This window comes from Aulostomus chinensis, chromosome 11, assembly GCF_037954235.1.
Source record: "Aulostomus chinensis isolate RoL2024-O1b breed Wild chromosome 11, RoL_Achi_v1.0, whole genome shotgun sequence".
Taxonomy (NCBI): domain Eukaryota; kingdom Metazoa; phylum Chordata; class Actinopteri; order Syngnathiformes; family Aulostomidae; genus Aulostomus; species Aulostomus chinensis.
Window position 1 is genome coordinate 8480806 of NC_141330.1, and position 20206 is coordinate 8501011.

Sequence of the window (20206 nt, forward strand, 5' to 3'; positions counted from 1 at the left end):
AAAAGCCATTAAAGTCACAACAAATAGTGTTCTCTTGTAGAGCCTACTGCCTAATTGTAATGCATTTAAGTAAAGTTCAAATAATTACACTTCAGTTTTTTGTCTCTCATACAATTGTAATAGGTTGTAGTAGCTACATTTAAAACATTCTGGTTTTTAAATTTGGATAGTAAATTATTTAAAAATGGTAGCAGCAACCAAGCTAACCAATTTAACAGTAGATTCAATTTAATTCCATTATTTGGTTAATGTCGCATTCAGTTTTCGCTTAACCTGGAAAACTTCTTTTGTTTGAGGGACATAATAAAGGAATCATATGAAAGTTGTTTTGATCACATTGTATTTATTTAATAGTTTGAAAACTGCAGAATTTTTTTTTTTTTGGAAAAAATGCTGTTAGCTACTAATAAGTTTGACACACAGTTTACAGCCAATTTTCAGGTCTAAATGTCAGTGTTCAAATAAAAAGCATCGGATCGCCTGCTTCCATGTAGTTTTGGCCATGTATTTACTATAGCAGTTACATATTTTAGCAGCCTTTTTTCACATCAACCAGAAATTATACACCACAATTATATTCCACAGACTTTATTTCATCTGACTCAGGACAGATACCTTCTGTACAACACTGTTCCCTTCTTTGAAAACAAACAAAAACAAACACAACGAAAGTTATATACAAAAAAAAGTATGTTAAAAAAACATACACAATGATACATTAACAAAAAAATATGAATGCTTATTCGTGGGTGGCTGTTATAAATAGTGACAGTATTTAATTGAATTTTAGTTCACTTAAATATACTGTGAGTTCATGACAAAACTTGCTTTGATATAAATCCGGTAGCACCATTCTGAGTTCCTCAGTGTGTCATCCTTCGACTAAGGTAGGACGACACCGCCTCTTTAGTATTCACATGAAAAATGGGGCTCATCGTCTCTGTGCAGTGCAAAAAGGAAAACAAAAATAATACTAACTTCACCCCCAACCCGAGAACATGTATTTCAGTCTCACTGCATTTAATAATGCTGTCACAATCTCTCACCAGGAGAACGCTCTACGATAACTCTTTCCATTTTCACTGTACTTCTCATGTAGTAACACTTTCCAAACATGTTTTAACCATGTCCCATTGTTGCTGTTTTTTTAATCAAATTGCATCTATGATTGGCTAATACAATCACATATGCAGACAAGTTGCCTGAAAAAAAAGCAGTCCAGCAAAACTAGCCAAACATACATTTCACGACAGAAATGAAGATGCCTCTGTCTTCATTTCAATGGACGAACTCTGTCAATATTTTAATTTATTATTGTTTAGACAACTGAAAGCTATTGGAAACATCCTTCATATCTTTTTTAAACAAGAAAAAAATATATGAAACAAAATGTTACATATATTGTTGTCTTTACGTGCTCCAGGAACGTCGTCGCACATTTCCATTTCCATTAACACAAGTTTTAAGTGTGAGCCGGCTGACTCACAGACAAGGCAAGAGGAGAAGGCAGATGAGCAGAAAAAAACACAATGTAACAGAGCAGGTGGATGAATATGCAAAAATATACTCAACGATTTGCGTCTGTGTAACATCTTAGAAGCCTGCCATATACTGAGTTACAATTATAGATCACTCGTGTTGACTACGATATAAAAACCATCTCACAAGCAACTTTGACTTTTTTTTTTCCTGCACTGACAATCAGCATCTTGCACATTACACTGTAAAGTCTCTTGTTCTCAATGTCAGATTTGATTGTCACTTCTTTTGGGTATAAAGCACATGTTGGTTCCAGAGTGAAACGGATGTCTTTCCTAACATCTCTGTTGGTCAATGACAAGAATTTTAACAACAGTCCAGCTTCAGTCTTTGTATGAGACTGACTGTTGTGTTGTGTGCTCATACCTCTTCAGTGATCACAGACAGGATGCAACATTGTTTTGTTGATACGTATCGCAGTTGTAGTGCATTCTAAAGACAGCTGGCTTGGTCATGTGAAGCTCTGAAATACAGTTTAGCAATACATAATACAATAAAGACACTTAATGCATTATACAGTGTATGTACAACTCTTGCTCACCACAGGTGACTAACATAACTCTCTTTTTTGGACTTTGCCTCGCTGCTATGTTTCTTTCACAAGAATTTACTTTTTTTTTAACAAATACTTTACAGATTTATCCAATCTACTTTCATTCTCTTCTTCTTTTATTTAGATATTTTAGTCATTTCCCTACATAGCCATAGTAGTAAGGTGCTGATGCCCCAGCAGCCCCTTGCGCCCCACACCTGCCCCTGGGTGCCCCCCTCCGTTGCCATGGCCACAGTATTCTTGCAGGTTCTGACGCAGAGTAACCAGTGCAGAGCCCAAACAGGCACGATTTGGAGCCAAGACACCCCCAGGCAGCTGGAAGAGGACAGTGGCCACCCCGGCCATGCCATCATCCGTGGGCTCCAGGGTGATGGGCCCTACCTTAAAGGAGGAGTAGGAGAAGCCCATGAGCTGAGACAGGAAGGGGTCAGAGCGGCAAAAGTGCTGGTAGCCACTGTAAGTTGATGGGTGGTGTTGATGTGAGGCTGGGGTACCAGCAGTGGTGCTGGCATAGTGGTGGGTGTTCAGGTAGTGCAGTGGCAGGTGCTGGCCGCTGTTGCCCCCACTCAGGGTGAGGTGATGGTGGTGATGGGCTGTGGGCCCAGAGCCTAGGTCATGTTTGTAGGAGACAGCTCCTGGCCTCCCCCTCTGGCCCACCATCACACCTCCTAACTTGCCTGTGCGGGGATGGGCAAGTGATACAGTGCTGCCCCCCACCCCTCCACCAGAAGAAGGCAAGTAGATGAGCTGAGGCTCCTCTGGCTCCAAGTATATGGTAAGTTTGGCAAAGGGCCGAGATGCCATCTTAGTCATCTCTTGGATGTGGCGACGCTGCTCCCGACGGAAATCAAGGAACTGCTTAACCTTCCACAAAAGGACGCAGACGGACAAGAAGAGGAAAAAGCACGAGAAAAAAACAGAAAAGAAAACAAAAAGATCAATGTGGGCTTGGTCCTGTCGCAAAAAAAGCAGGCCCTGGGACTCCCCCTGTCCGTCCCCTATTCCCACACCTCTAAGGGCAATGTAGAAGCGGCTGGATTTCAGCGAGTGCACCTCATGAGGGAAAGTGATGACTACACGATCCCGTACACTGCGGACAATCAGCACTGTCTGTGGTTTCCACACAGTGATGTAGGTGATGAGTCCTTCAGCGCGCTCCTCCCTAATCTCTCTCTCTGCTCCTGGAGATTTTGCTTGAAGCTGCAATGGGTTATGGGAAAGAACCGGACTTCCCAGATTGGAGGAGCCGTTGGCAAACACCTTTATAGGGGAAGGAGGTGAATCCTTGTCTACCCCAGTTGTTGTTCCCCGAGTCGCCGATTCCTCCTCGATCTTGATGGAATGAATCCCTGTGTGCCGGTCTACATCCACGATGAAGGTGTCATGAGAGTTGGACACGTACACTTCAACCTCACCAAAGGTAACGTCAATTGTTACCCGAATGTCCACATTAGTGAATTTTGGCTGGGCAGCGAAGAACACAGTGCGCCCCCTAGGGAGGTTGCGAATGGTGGGATCATGGAAGCAGTTGGTCTGGGACGTAGGATCAAAGCAGCACTCTGTATCCACGTTAAACTGCCGGTAGCACTGGCGCCCATTCACTGGAGTGCCATTGAAGGAGTCTTTGCACTTGGCACACTGAGACAGAAAAAAACAACATTAACAAAAGAGACTGTAAACGTTCTTACATCTCTACTTTATGTACTATTGCCCACTTTGAAACTTTTTCTTTTTCAAATACTGCTTTTATTGACGCAGACACACATTAAATTGCTCCAAGCGTGTTCGTACCTGCTGCCTGTAGCAGTCTTTCCGGTCATTCTGAGGATTACTGAGACAGGAGGAGGTCTCTGTGTTGTTTTGACATGGGCAACCTGTGCCATCATGCTCATTGCATGTGTCTGCATGACCATTACACTGACACCTGAAATCAAAATACTATTAGTAGTATATACAAATTATACTGATGTAATTTTATTTAGAAACAATCACTCTGACATAAGAAGGGATTTGTCTCTGTCTATAACTTTAGTTTCACTGCGGCATTTTTTAATAATCACACTGTGATGCAAAATATAGATTCAAAAATTGTCTACAGAATAAATTACAGGCAAATGAGCATGTTTGTGATTTACAATGATAAAAGATTACAAATTGACACATAAATAAATAAATAAAATATATATATACAATATACATATATATATATAAAAAGAAAATTAACTTTTGAATACATAAAAACAGGAACCTTTGATATCAGATACTGAAAATTACTCACTTTTCGCACTTCCCCTGCAGAAGGAAGTAGCCACTGAGGCAGCTCTCACACTTGTCACCCACACTGTTGTTTTGGCAGTTCACACACACCGCATTCTCTTCTGTGGGACCCTCTGACACCAAGTTAAGAATCTGAAAAGAGAGAGAGAAAAATAAAACTACCTTGATGGTGTCACTTTACATAAACTCAAGGAGGGCAGTCACTTACGTTGTTGGGGTCCAGGGGCAAGAACCGTGGGTTCTCTAGAGCTTTCTTATGTTCATCCCGGGACAGACACACAGCACTGTTTCCCCTGCAAAACTCGCGACATGGACGACAGGTGCCACCTCCCTTCGCAGAGCCCACAAACAGAGGCTTACACTTCTCACAATGCTTGCCCTAGATTTAGAAGAGAAATCATTACACACCAGTGGATGAGAAAAGAGTCTTTTTCAGGTTTTTAAAGGTTGTTTTTTTTTCTATCAGTACTTACAATGGTGTTGTTGTGGCATTCGAGGCAAACGTCTGGCTTTGTAACACTTGCACAGTTGCTGTGTTTGTTGCAGCTGCACTGAGATGAGCAGTTGTCCCCCACGAAGCCAAAGTGACACTGGCAAACTCCTGGAGAGACACACGTCCCGTTGACACAGCCCTGTGCACACACTGGCTCACACTGACCAGAGACACTGTGGGAAAACACAAAAGAAACCAAGTGAAACATCTGCAGTAATTGTCACAATAGACAGTATCAAATGCTTGGTCAAATATTGACCAATGCAGTCACATAGTGTTTTTAACAGGTAGCCAGTGATCTCACCTGCTGAGTATATAACCCTGTTTGCAAGTGCAGTGGTATCCCTGTGGTAGGTCATGGCAGTCCTGGGTGCTGTTGCAGTGGTGATGGCCATTCGCACACTCGTCCTCCTCTGGGCAGTGGAGGAAAGACCAGCTGCTGTTCCTCAGGTGGCAAACGCCCTCACTCACACCTGGGAGAGGAGGGAGGTGACCAAAACAAGTTAAAACAATGGGACATTAGTTCACTCTGACACTCTCAGCTCCCTATGTGCAGAAAAACACAAGATATTTCTCACCATCAATCCCTCCCTGCAGGCACCGTCCTGCCCCATTGCCACTCCATAAAGCACACCAGCCACACTGAGGCCTGGCAATGCACTGGGAGCACTGGGTGAGCTGGGCACACTGGGGAGAGCAGGAATCCCCCCCAGAAAGAAGACGACCACACTGACCAGCTTCACATCGTAGTGGTACAAAAGATGGACTCATGCACTGCAAAAGGGAAGATAAGTTAGTCGTACATGACCATTTGTTTATTATAACAACACAAATAATGTGAACCACTAGCAGGGTGTCCCACCTTCTGCAGAGCCATGCTCCACACGCAATGCTGCCAGCCCCCATCAGAGCCCCTGGACCCCAGGCAGAGGCTGCAGTTATGGAGGGTGTGGCAGGGAGGAGGACACGGCAGAGGGGGAGATGACTCCACTTGCATTGGTGAGACGTTGAGCAGGGCATAACTGAAACAGGTCCAGTCGTAGGTGGGATTCACACTTAGGATGCGCCTTGTTTCGCCTGGAAAAATTAAAACATTCTATTATTTGGTCTACTGGAATAGTAAAAAAAAAAAACACTCACAGGTTGCAAAAACTGAAAATGAAACCTTTAAGTCTGCCTGATATATTGTCATAGCAGTCAAATGTAATATTCAAATGTACTCTCAAAAGATTTTTATTAAAATAAAATATGGAAAAAGGACTGCAGTAAATTCAGCACCTGTGCGTTTGAACTGGCGTGTCCACATGCACTTTCCAGAGGCTGTACACTTGGGGCAGTCAGAGGCCTCACAGCTGGTTTCCGTGCAGTTGCTTGAGAGGAAGATCTCTCGCTGGTTAATCCGACAGTCATGTTCAGATGTACAGCTAACAGAGCTGCTGATACAGGCTCCTTCTGGACAGTTTGTGCACCACTTACACTGCAAAGCAGCCTAAAAAAAAAAAAAAATCAAGACCCATTTTTAGTTAACACTAACAAAGCCATTTTATTGGAGCTAGTGATTGAGTTGAGTTGGGAGCGTTATGTTACCTCTGAAGGACTAGAGAATGTCTTGGGATGTCGGGCGAGGCATTCACTACAGGTCTTAAGTCTGCGGCACTGATCTGGCTGACGGGGTGTAGGGGAACAGGGAGACTGGCCAGTGAAACAGCCCATTCTGATGGTGAGCGTGGGACAGAATTGAGAGAAGGGCACAATTTAGTTCTTGAGTAGCTGTACATGAGAACCATAAAAAGAGTTATCATTCTCATTTACAGAGCTGCTTTGACTTGAATATATATCACCTTTCAGCAGTGTCAGAGGATGCACAGGTTCCCCTGCACCAAATGCAGCTTCCAGTGGTGATGTTGCAGGCCTCTGGAGTGGCCATCAGAGAACAGGGGTCAGAGGGCACCGTCAGGGTTAGCAACCGTCCCAAGGTGACACCATTGAAACCTCCTGAAAGGAAAAGACGGCCATCCCAGCTAGTCATGGCCAGAGACACTGAGCGATTGACTGGATCACCTGTGGCAGACACTGAAAGAAAGAAATGTATAATGGTTAAGTCATAAGTTAAAATTTTGCCTTAAATGAAGCAGCAGAAAGACGTTAAGACAGCTACCTGGCTGTATCCAGGTGTTGCAGTTAATCTGGTACAGGGAGACAGTGTTACTGTAATCTTCTGTCTCTGTTCTGCCTCCAACAACAACCATAGTGTCTTTAATCAAGGCTGCAGCATGGAAGAAACGGGAGAGGGGCTAAAAGAGAAGAGATGATACAGCAGCAATAGATGAGTTGCCTATGAATTATTTTCTGGTCTTTTTACTGACAGAGACTACATGAGTTCAATATCTTACCTTATTACCCTGTGAGGGGACCAGAAGAGACCAGGTGAGGTTTGGGTAGTACAGACTGTAGAGTTCTCCTGAAGGCTCCACCGTCTCCACATGAAAACGGTAGCCTCCAAAAACATAAATGGCATCTGTCTGCTCGTGGTAGACTGCTGAGTGGCCGTATAAACCTACATTTACAACACACGGGATATGGAAAATGCTGAGAGGAGCATTGACACAGCAGCTATCCAACACGTTTTCTGCTTTTTACATTTTTAAAATGTAATACCGACTTTGTCTGTGTTCTAACACTAACAGTAATCATAATAAACTGTGTGTACTGCAGGAATTTACAACATTATTTTCAGCTTTTTTTAGTGAAATGGAACTTACAATGTGTTACTGACAAGGCATTTAATAATGGCCAGGAGTGAGTGGTTTTGTGAAGCATTGAACTACCACAGTGAAATTGAACACAAATTTGTGTCAAGTATGGTACTGAGATATTATGTTCCTGGGAAGAATACAGGCTTCCCAAAAACACAATGAATCTGACCACAGCTCTCTCTGCTGCAGAGTATGAAAACTATGAATCAATTGTGAAGCATAAATTTGAGGACTCAAAAACCTGTAGGTGGTGTTCCAGTGTGTGGGGCAATGGTCCAGTTTCCAGTATGAGGGCTGAACTCCAGCAGGTGGTGGTTGAAGCCGTTCTCAGGAGAGTAACCTCCTATTAATAGCACAGACGTGTCTCGACGTACAGTCAGAGTATGGCCTGCCACTGGGGGAAGCACTATGCTCTGTGAGAAGTAGGGAGCAATTAAATAGGTTTGAGACACATGTAAGAATATGCAGATATATCTGGATATCGAGTATTTCCAGAATAAATCTATTTTAACCTTGTGCTCTCTCCAGACTAAACTGCTGAGGTTGAGACTCCAGGTGTCCATGGCAACAGAGTTTTCAGTGACTCCGCCAACCACTAGCATGAAGTTGTGACTGGCTCCATTGTTCCCAGACTCATGAGTGGTAAGCAGTGCAGAGGCGTGGTGATAGCGAGGGCTGGGTGTGGAACCTTCATCAACTGAGCTCGTCAACATTTGAGTCCAACGGCGCTCTAACACAGAATATCTGACCCAAAATGGATGAACATGCAATGAATTTGTTCCCTCACATGAAAAACTGGACGCACACCTCTACAATCTCTTATTATGCATACCTACCTGTAGATATTTCCCAGAATACCCTCTGATAGAGAAAGTCCTCCATACATCCAGAGGTTGCCCTGAGGCCCAGACACCAGAGAGTGGCCCATCCGATGGAGAAACCTGTGAGCCTGGTTCTGTGAAGAAAATATGTGAGTAAATATATGCTGGGGTCATAATTGATAAATTGTGCTTGTTAATGATTTTAAAGGTGTTTGTGTAACTACATTCATCACCTACCATTGTCAACTGGGTGTCCAGCAGTGTTTCCCAGACAAGGCTGTTGGCGTCCCGAGGAACAGAACAGTCTGAGCCAGCCCAGCTGTCTGAGCACACACACACGCCCAGCGACTGAAAACATAAATATGTTGACCATCAGTCTATAAACATTTGTTTCTTAGTCTTAATTACCTGAATAATTGGTTTAGTGTCAGGATGTGTGACATGAATTATCAATGTCATCAATCAGACAAATTATTCCACGGATCAATGTCTTTTTATAGCCGAGGATCATATTGGACAAAACATTGAATGGAAAACATTATAAAGCTACAGAAAATCTATTGTTATTAGCACACTGAAACTGAAAAGTTTCATTTAATATCCATGCTCCTTTCATCCACAAATGTTTAAAAAGTCCAAGAAATCTCTACCAAAGAACAACTTGGAAGATTTAACTATTTGTACTCTGCTTACTATATTACATGCTCCTCTCCCCTCTGTTACTCCACAGTCCTGAGGACACATAGGTCGGTCACAGTGAGGTCCTCCATATCCCTGGGGGCACTGGCAAAGCCCTCCCTGGCACTGGGCCCCACCTGGGCACACAGGTGTTCCCTCATCACCCTCGTCAGAGCTCTGGTGACACTGCCGCACCCAGAAAGATGCATTGAAGCCTTGAGGTTTGTTTGAGGACACGTTGGCTTCAAAGTAGACTGAGATCACACCTGGTGGTAGAAGAGAAAATACAACACTAAATAAGAGACACAATGACTTCACAGTCTTGAAGTTTACCTGACATTTACGGATCAGTAATAACACAACCAGATTATGTTAGCAGTTTAAATGACAAGTTTTCACCGTTGACAATGCATCATAATGCCTTCTCGGATGGCAAAAGTTTAAATGATCTGTTAGTTAAATTATTGATGGAAGCAAGGTATGGTAAGCGAACAAAACGCTTCAACAGCTCAATTTTTTTTCGATGCGGCTGTAATACACTTTGTGACTCAGAGTCTGCTACTAGTGTTTTTATGAACTACGATATGGATTGGTACCTGAGGTAGCCTCAACTGTGACAGGCTGAGTCCTTGTGGTGCCACAAAAAGCTCCAATCAGGTTGTGATCTGAATGAATGACTCCATTGCTCAGAAAACGAGGGAGGCCATCAAACACATAAACGTAGGAGCTCTGCAAAACAAAGTTGATGTAAGGGAGATGCTTAATGAATAACGTCAATACATGTATAATCAGCTCATGCTTGTACTCACTTTACAGTGTGTATGGGAGTCTGGGTGTAGAGTGAGGGCTACAGGGGGGCACAGCTGTCTGGGGAGACAGGGTGCCAAGTTCCCAGTCACAGACAAGACCCATAGGCAGTGAGAAAGTCCTCCTTTCCCCTCTGTTCCACTTCTCCATCCCAGGGAGGAGGAGAGGGGCATGGCAGCGGAGGTGGTGGAGGAGAGAAGCACAGAACGCCCCTGGCACTGGCGGTAGCATGTACCATTGTTCCTGAGGAGGGACGTCAGATTGTAGACCAATTATGAAAAGACTGATAGAAAAGACTGATATCCAACTTTAAACTACATCACAATAATTCTCCCTTCCTTTATTTAAGTCAAGGTAGTGGAGAGAAAAAAATGCTGCAGTAGGTTGCATCAGGACTAAATGGGTTTAAAAGCTACACAGTGTCTTTTGTGTATGTTAAAATCTCTTTACCTGGGGTCTCCATAGTAACCAGGCAGGCAGGACTCGCAGTGTGGTCCCTGAGTGTTATGTGCACAGTAGCACTGTCCTGTCTGGTTGTGGCAGTACCCTCGGAGAGGGTCACCATGGCCATTACACTCACATGGCACACAGCCACTACCACCAGCCAGGGCAGAACCAAAGCTACCTGGACGGCAGTGTTCACAGTGGGGTCCTGTTGTCCAGTCTGAAAACAGAGCAAGAATGTCAAAAAAGAACATTTGAAGCAGTGCTCATTCATAAAGCCCTCAGTGTGGGATTAAAGAGGCTTGTTATCTTGACCTGTTTATTAGGAGTCAAAAACTGAAACATGATCCTTTGAGCTCTCACCCTGGCATTCATCACAGATGCCTGGTGCAGTAATGCAGGTGGAATGGAAGTTGCAGCCACAGTCAACATCACATTCAACACCACTCAGAACCAGAGTGGCAGGATCAGAGGTCCAGCCCAGGGAGCATTCGCACTCAAACCGAGGGCTGCCACTACACTGGCCCTCTCGACACTCGTTGTAGCACCTACAGGCGGAGGACGTTGTTTTCAGCTCTTTCTTATGGAAATCCAGATGCATAGATTATAAATTTAACACTCTTACGTCTGGTTGCAGTGCAAAGTGCCATCCCCTGTGTAGCCCCTTTCACAGTGGCACTCATAGGAGGTGGGGGTGTTGATGCAGGTGGCGAAGGGGTGACAGTTATGGAGACCCAGCCTGCATTCTTCCACATCAGGGCAGGTAGGGTAGGACCAAATCGCATCTTGCTCTTCATCATCCAGGTGCTCCAGCTCCATCTCCATTTCCAGTGGTCGAGGTGGGGCCGAGGTCTGGGGCTCAGGGCTGGGAAAGTGGGGCAAGAATTGATGTTGCAGCCTAAAGCGATTCTGGCTCATTAAAGAAATGATCAATTACTGTTTATCATTAAGATCAACACATTCAGAGGGGAAAACTGATTGATTGGTCAAAGTTATGTCATCTGCCTAGAGTAATGATAACAAATGGATCTCACTGATGGTTCAATCTTCTCTTCACTCACAGTTTCACTCGTATGAAATGGTGTAACAAAAGCACTCGTCTTAAAAAAAAAAAGTAATATGATTACAGACAGCTTTTGTCATCAGCTGAAAAAACTTACTTTGCAGCCCGAGCTTCAGCTACAGCCACGCTGCAGTTATACACTGATGGGTCATCCATTCCTGCCCAATCTCCCCTCAGACATCTGAGAAAATGAGAGGGAATGTGGAACAAGTACCAAAACAAACTATTTAGAATCTATGACTTTCAATGCTACAGTCAATTTTGACCAGACAAAAATATTTATATTTGGAAAAAGTAGTGGGTTGCAATACATCTACTTTCTCAAAGCGTGCTTGAAAACACATTTATCTATGTTTGAAATACTTACTTTCCAATGGTGGGATTATTGTAGTCACCACACCAGCCACACTGGAATGTTCGCAGGCAGTCCACGCACGTGGTTAAAGCTGAACACTGCTTACATTGGGGAACTGAATGAACGCTGTTAAGGAAGTAAATTAAAATTATTTTATTTTTGCACAAAGGTTTACTCACCACGTTTAAATGTTCACCATACCTGTCGTACCAGTCCCTGCACTCTCCGTAGGGGTATTTTGTGAGGTAGGCAGCAAAATAGAAGCAGGCCTGGGCTGACTCACACCACGCACACTGACTGGAGTTAGAGAGGCACTCGCCACATGTCTTCCTCCTTTGAGGAATTAAATGCAATGAGGTGAGTTGTAAGTCCTATTGAAATTTTTAATTAACAAAAAGGAAAAAATATTCAACTTACTGGTTACAGACTTTTGGACAGCCCCCTGAATTACGTATAGATCCCTCTAGTCTTCCTCTTCGACTGCACTGATAGTCACCCTTCTTGCTGGAATTTATTTGCCACTCGCAATACGGGTCCTGCATTAAGAAAATATTCTATATTATATGTGAGATTTTATTTATACTGTAAGAATTAAAAATTAAAAATTAAGTGAAGAGAAACAAGCTAGTAGAGTTGTATGGAATAGTCGTGACTAGAAAAGTTACAGTCATCGGGGCATCTACTTGCACTTGCACATCATACTGACAGAATGGAGAACTAACTGATCTACATTATTACTTGAGTTCAAGAAAGTAATGAAATAAGCTATATTTGGTGAAAGCTTTTAAGGAAGAAATACATTTTAATACATCCTGAAATATGCCTGATGGATTTTGTCAATTATGATATGACATTGTTTCACAAGTGAGCTGGAGTGGGTCACTGACTAACAATGAGGACGAGCATTTGGAGAACGCTGCATTGCAGACACTTATGAAGAAAAACGCTAGCAAGCTCAAGAGGACAGAACATATCAGTCCCTCCAGAAAAATGCAATTATGGGATCACATTATTCAACACATAATCAGCCAAAGTCCATACATTTATGCATGAGCCATATTTTTTCAAAGACTCTGCACTTTTGCCACCTAAATCACTGATTTCCACAGAAAATGCACAAAATATGCGGGGCTTGCATGATTTCCTAATCCCCGCATTTTTGCTGCAAAAAAATCACACATATCTTCGCAGAAACTTGAAAAATGTTGCGTTTCCCTCACACAAGAGCAGCCATTTTCCTCCAGTTACCTTGGTAATGTTGTAAAGTGACATCATCAGAAAGCTGCAACAGATATGACTCTTTACATTAAGGTAGTAGCCTGGTGAGAACAGAGTGTTTGGGGATCACTTTTTTCCTATTCATCAAATGGCAGTTTTTACAAATTCCCGCATTTTTTTGCAAATTCTAGCAATTTCATTGCATAAAATTGCATAAATATACCACATATTCCAAATCAATTTTTAAGAAAACGCGCCACATAAACAAGGATTTGTGCTCACAACAATCACACAAAAAAAAAACTGCATGTTTCTGGAAGGACTGATATTGGGGTAAAGTACGCATGTGCATTCTATTGGTTAATTTAGTCAATTCTAATTATTTAAAAAAAACTTGGGGAGGTGCCATGCCAGTCCTTGAGATCGGTTTATGTCTTCTCACCATTTCATTGTAAAACTTCCTGTCATGTACCTGAGTGCAAGCAGAGCAGTCTCTGTATTCTTCACACAAAGTGCAGTGTTGAGGTGCCAGCAGCAGATGGTGCTGAGCTTCTCCTTTTCCTTCAACCTTCTCGCCCTCGGGGCAGGGCTCAAGGTCAGGACTGTCACGCAGAAGACAGCGGGACAATGACGGGCACCAGCCACAAGACTGGTCTGAGAGACAGGCCAGACAGGACGGGTACCCAGAGCAGGAGCCTGAGCGGTAGGGCTCTAAGAACAGGAAGGAGATCTCCTGAAAAGAAAACAAGTTCAGAGGTAAAGACAGTCCTGGCTCTTGCACTACTAAAGAAGGCTCATTGTGAGGATAAAAAATGACCATGTATGACAAATAACACAGAATTATTTTGGTGATTCAAACTATTGCTAGATTATTCAATAAAAATGTACACACATTATACACACTTATTGCTTTTGCCGAACACTCCTTTTTAAAATTTAATTACTTTCTTTCTAAGCTAATGCACAAACAAGCCTTCTACTATTGTAGAGAAGCACGGGTTTACTCACACTCCCTCCCGGCAGCGTTCTGTTCCAGATTAGGGCCATTTCACTGGTCTGTCCGGAGCCTGAGTTGTTAAGGTAACCCTCAGCCTGAACAAGATAATGATTGCCCCTTGTCAGGTTCGAGAACAGCCGGTTCCCATCTGTGCGAGCCAGCAGCTTTAACTCTTTCTCCTGCTGAGCTGCCCAACGACCTACCAGCTCCTGCTCCCACACAAAGAGAAAGGGCAGATGACATTAGTATTAGAAATAATTTCATATTTATATATGTGTGTGTGTGTGTGTGTGTGCGCGCGCGCGTTATGTGCATTTCTTCTCACTAGTCGACTGGAGTTGGGTCCTGCTGCCATTCGAGCCTCAAAGTGGAGCCTTTGGATTCGAGCCCACATGGAGACAGTCTCAGTGGGAGGGGGTGCAGGTGGAGGGGCCCCCCAGAGTGGGTGGATGAAGCCCCTGAACTGCAGGGCTACATCCATTTCTGTTGTGGGGCTAAGGATGATGGTAGTGCTGCGGAGGATGGAGACCTAGCAAAGGGTGAAGAGGATGGAGGATGGTGGACGATGGATGCAAGTGGAAACACATCAACAGAAGCACTATTCTCTACAAACTCCTCCACAAGTTTGACAAACTACTTTGAAAAGGAATCCTCTCTATGAGTGCATTGCAAAACAGACAGGAAAAAAAACAACAAAGAACAGTGAATAAGAGGTTAAGAAGGTTAGGAGCACAAAGTAGAAATGAACAATAAAATATAAAGAATCAAAAGATTGTTAATATGCAGGAAGGAAGGAAGGAAGGATAAGTAGAGGGAAGGAGTAACAACCACAGCTAGTACAGTTACCACTTAAGATTTGGACTCCGTACCTTGTCAGGCTGGGAGTCGTTGCGGGGATGCTGGAAGGTGAGCAGGTGCAGTCCCGGGACATAGTTCTCGGTGCGACAGGAGTGGAGGGAGGTTAGGAAAAGGGTACGCTCCCCCCACCAGCCGTACGCCCCTGAGATCTGGTCCACACGGCACGCACTTCGCTCTGTGAGACCGAGAGGGAGAGGTCAGCACACAAGGAACACATCTGACCTCTTAAAACCTCATAATACGGCAGTTTTCTCAACGTCTGACTTTACCGAAATGAGCATGATCAGCGACTCTTGTTCGGCGCGGTTTAAAAAGGAGTAAAACAACATGATCTCACTGCACCAACAGAAGTACACAATTGAACAGGCAAGTCAAATCATGATCTGAGTAGCCAGTTCAATCTCCCAGAGGTGTAGTCAAGTCACAATGTTTCATCTCTGACACACGCCTAACATGACTCTAGTTCCCTCCCATGTCAACTCCCATCATCTTTTCATTCTATATAAAAGGCCCAGCCTGTTTTTTTCTACCCTCCTTCCTCCGTCCCTGGGTCTCACCTGACACCGGCAGGCAGGACTCATTCTGAACACACCAGCCAAATTCACCAGGAGCACGAGCAAGAGAGGCTGGAGTGCCACTGAACACCAGACAGGACTGACAGTCAGACAGGAAGCGTGCCAGGCCAAGGCAACCAGTACTGCCACACTGTGAACAAAAAAACAAAAACAAAATAAAGGTTGTGTGTCTCACAAAGTGAGAATGGATTTATTAGTATATTTCTTCATATTCTAAGGGAAGTGTTACCGGATTGGTGGGCTGATACTCTCGACAGCGACCTTCACACCAGCTGCACTCTGGGTTCTTAAGACACATGCTCTCATCCAGGGCCTCAGCACAGACAGCATCCTGTTACAGTACCAGAGATAAACACAGAAATTTAATTCACAAATGTTCCATTCTTTCCTGTGTTTGTCTGGCTTTCTGCCGCATTTTACACTCACCCTATCACCTTGATCACTACTGACAAACAGAGGGACTTTGTAAGCCATCAGGTCACCACGGGCAACACCACTGTAGCCCCCAGCAACCAGCAGCACACGTCCCTCCATCACAGCAGCAACATGTGAGTAGCGCCCCTTCACAGTCTCCCCATCTTTGATAAAATGAAAGACTTTTAGGCTCTGTTTGTGAGTATGGACAGTAAGACGAATTCATTGACAAAAACAGGAACTCACTGAGTGACCATCTCTCCCCTGAGGACACCCACTGGTGACAGCCCAAATGGTAAAAGAAGATCTCTTCGTCATAGCACTTCTCCTCTTGGTAGTGAATATGTACGTTGCCACCTGATGTTAAAAGAAAAACAGGGAGGAAATTTGATAAAGGAACACAATGACTAAAATGTACTTCCTTGGCTAATTTATCATCACTCTGCCCACCGTAAACCACCATGTAGTTTCCAATGACAGTAGCTGAGTGGAAGGCTCTCTCTCTGGGACCTGTTGCTGGGTAACGGGAGCGGAAGGATGTCCAAAACCGTTTGTCCACGTGAAATACATCAGTGTTGTTCACTCTCACACTGAACCTGGAAAAAAAGACAATTATTGTATCTTTACAGTCAATATCACATTATGCTTTTGTTTAAAATTTGTCTTTATTATATTTTGCTCTGAACACTCCATTGATAACCACCTACTGAACTGTTTTTAAATGATGTCCTCCTTTGCTACTTTTATTTTTCCTCTAGTGCTTAATTTAACAAGTTTCGTCAAGTTTTGAGACCTAATGTAAAGGTGTGTGATAATTCTGTTTTAAGAGGGAAACCCATTGATACAATGTTTGCACCCCCCCCCCCAAAAAAATCCATATGCTCAAAACTACCCTTCATCATTTACACAATAGAAACAATAAATAAACCTCTGCAGTAATTTTTTACACATATTTATTTTCTGTATTAGAGGGGTGGGTACCTGGCAGTGGTAGGTCTGTGACCTCCGTAGACCAGTAGAGTCCTAGAAGGGCTGTGGAACACCATAGAGTGGCCAGCAGTAGCTGGGGGCTTCCCACCAGTGGACTGAACAGTTTCCCATCGTCCAGAACCACGCAGGCTGAAGCGATATAGAGTGGAGGAAAACATGTCCTCTTCTGTGCGACCTGGGGAATAAAAGCTGCTTAAGAATTTATTCCTTACACTGTAACGTGACATTACAATAACAAAACCCACCTCCAAAGACATAGAGATAACTGTCTACAACGGCTGCTGCGTGATTGGCCAGTTTGGGAGCTCCCCCTGAATTTGAAAAGCCAAGCTGTTGCCAGTCATCCTTAAGTGGCCGGTACATCCAAACGTCACTGGCCAGGGGGCCCTTAGCTAGTTCTCCACCAAAGATAACCATGTTACCTAACCACTCGACTGCTGTGTGGGAGTGACGAGCCACCTGTCAAGAGACAAAAAGTGCAATAGAGAATGAGGAATAGTAAAATAAAGAAATTACTGCAATGCACACACACACATAATCAGTAATGCAAATTCTGCCCTTCCAAATTCAGACATTTATGACATTCTTATAAGTTGCTTTTTCTTTCATTGCTCTTCTGTGATAATAATTTTCCTAACCCTGTGCGTGTTATTTCCCCAATTATAATCCAAAAGGATTATTCTGAAGAAATCTTACAGTGGTGACAGGGTGTCTTTTTCATACTTTAACCACAATACAGGAACTGAGTTTCTCATTTATATCACATATATGGAATCAGGTACTGCAGAAACCAAGGTAATTACCTGGATGAAAACACAGTAAACGCAAGCTCAGGAAGAGGCAATAACTTACAGGAGAATGACCGTATGACCTGCTTTCCCACTGGTTGGAGGTAAAGTTGTATTTGATCAAGTCACCAAGGGCTCTGTTCAGATCAAATCCTAGAAAACAAAGTAACAGTTATAAATGCCACTTACAGCAGCTTAAACAAACTGAACTGTTCAATCGAACCTCCCAAAATTTCCCTCTTTTGAAATAGAATAAGTATTTCAACTTACAACTTTATAAATATTAAAGAAACATGCTGGAAATTGTCTGGTGCTCTCACCGCCAAACAAGTACATGGCTCCAGTGGAAGACAGGTACACGCCAGCAGAACCTGTCCTAGGTGGTGTGTAGGGGTTTCCTTCACTTACACGCAACCACTGCCCCGCCCCACTGTCGTCATGGAGACCAAGCTGGCAGCTGTGACCCAAAAAGCCTGGGTTACACAGACAACGCTCTCCTCTCTGAGACAAAATGTGGAATGAGAATCTTTTAAGACCACAAATTATTGTCCCAATAATGTCCACAACTCAAATAACCAAGGCTTATGGCCTTCCTCTTTGCTTACCTTGTCACACTGGCCATGAGCTGAGCAAGACTGGGAGCACAGAGGGGTTGTACAAGCTACTCCTCCCCAACCCTGATGGCAGTGGCACTTGGATGTGGATAAATCACACCGTCCATGACCACCGCATGCTCCAGGGCACAAAGAGAAGGTGTAGGTTGCGTTGAAGCCAAGGAGGTTATAGTTGGCATCACTAAAGAGATGCAGCAGCATCTAGAACAAGGAAGAGACTACTATTATGAACTTTGCCATATTATGAATGTGTCAAGTTTCATGTTTTTTTTTTTGTTGGTGTTGTTGTTTTTTAAGTCTTCATAAAAGTACCTTGCCAGATTTGGCCTCAATAGGCTGTGGCAGAGTGTTTCCACTCAGACTGGCTAGGAGAGGGCTCTGGTAGGAGTCTCCATCATACACAAACAGGTAATCATAGGTACACTCGGTGTCCATGAAGGTGAAATTCAAAACAATGCGGTGACTGTTGCTGGGAGCTGTTAACGGAAGGAAATGAGGAAATGCAATTAGTCTCCAACTCCTGCTATAAAACTACCAACCCTCCAAACGACAAGAGACAACATTATAATACCTTTTATCAGCCATTCGCAATTCCCATTGACTGAGTAGTTTCCTGGTCCATCTGTGACATAGCCTGGCGTTCCCCTCAGAACCTGCCTGTGACCTTTGCAGTCCCCTGTCTGGCACACAGGAAACTCAGCCAACAGCAGAACCACCACAAGGATGAGGGAGACTGGGAGGGGGGAGGCCATCACTGGCACCACCTGATTATACACAGAAATAGTTGGCTCATTTAATACAAATTCCAATGGACACATTACAATATGCATATAATATACTGTCCAAACTCATGCATTTCATCCTAATCTTCTAAGGTCACCTGATGTAGACAACATACCATACAAAATAACAACTCCCCATAGAGTAAGGCAAATTATGTCATATGGACGTAAAAGTAATGTAACTGAACGATTTTATGAACGAAATGACAGCGACGATGAAGAGGACGGTCCGTCTCCATAGCAGGTTGCTTTAAATGCAAGATTACAGTCACTGTCATTAATAAATGGACTCAAATCTACGAGTACTTCTCTGAGAATCAGCCTCCAGACGAAATATCTGCTGCTGTAGCCTGTTAGCAAGCAGAATGCTAGCTAAATGCACCACTACAGGAGCTTACTAAACCAACGAACACAAGAAATGTCATCACTCATACACAAAACATATTCCGACATAGCGTTTATTAGTTCTGTTTTATTATATCTAACATGATTAGATTAGGTTATTAAATAAGAAATATCAGCGACAACAGTATCACCGCAGGCTACCACAACAATGCTAATGTAAAGTGCAACTGAGCGAAACTAGCCAACACCGTTAACAGCCTAAGGCCGTTAGCTGGCTGGTTTGCAGATATGCACCCTACTTACCAGTTCCCGTCTCTTTGGCCCCATGGTCATTTACATTTTCGCTGACCCCTTTGCTGATAGCTACAATATTAGCTAACTTCGCGTAAATAATTGTTCCAAACCTAGCAGCTAGCTGTCTAGCTAGCGGTTCACAAACTCTACAAAAACGCAGCCACTAGCTGGGGCTACACTGCGGTCTGCTAGCTAGCTTGTTAGCGAGCTCAGCCAAATCCAGATGCGCAATCGTCGGTGGCTGCAAAATCCATCGGGACCGGCCATCATTGAGAGGAACCCGTCCTTATCATGGCATTATAACAAAAAGATTCATGTTCCTAAATGTTATTACATGATATGCAATACTGAATTCTAGCGACAAAGTATTCTGACTAAATCGAAGAGGTTCTAGCAGTCTATCTGAGGACAGATGTCCATTGTTTTTGTGTTCATGGCTGACTGGCAGCAGCGATGGTTGCCAACACAAAAGACAGCGGTGTCAACCGCCATCCAGTGGAGAAAAACAACCTTTCACCATCCGGTTCCAAAATATTAAAAGACAC

General features: G+C 43.6%; 1 protein-coding gene across 1 annotated transcript; it reads right to left on the minus strand.

Moving 5' to 3' along the window:
* Window positions 1–402: 402 nt before the first annotated feature.
* On the minus strand, window positions 403–20113 carry megf8 (multiple EGF-like-domains 8). The gene is made up of 44 exons (XM_086218119.1): window positions 19671–20113; window positions 18812–19004; window positions 18553–18716; window positions 18232–18441; window positions 17947–18127; window positions 17691–17779; window positions 17084–17297; window positions 16830–17013; window positions 16299–16444; window positions 16095–16205; window positions 15861–16012; window positions 15664–15765; window positions 15417–15564; window positions 14871–15034; window positions 14327–14530; window positions 14013–14210; window positions 13477–13737; window positions 12204–12322; window positions 11988–12119; window positions 11799–11912; window positions 11529–11612; window positions 10994–11233; window positions 10732–10916; window positions 10375–10588; window positions 9927–10167; window positions 9714–9846; window positions 9133–9383; window positions 8677–8787; window positions 8455–8573; window positions 8131–8362; window positions 7860–8031; window positions 7256–7419; window positions 7021–7156; window positions 6704–6935; window positions 6450–6576; window positions 6141–6351; window positions 5725–5939; window positions 5441–5636; window positions 5167–5335; window positions 4843–5035; window positions 4578–4748; window positions 4371–4501; window positions 3884–4016; window positions 403–3730 (listed from the first exon to the last, which is right to left on the minus strand). Exons 1-44 carry the CDS (start codon window positions 19698–19700, stop codon window positions 2234–2236), a joined length of 8673 nt encoding a protein of 2890 aa, XP_086074245.1. The 5' UTR covers window positions 19701–20113; the 3' UTR covers window positions 403–2233.
* Between the last annotated feature and the right edge of the window lie 93 nt (window positions 20114–20206).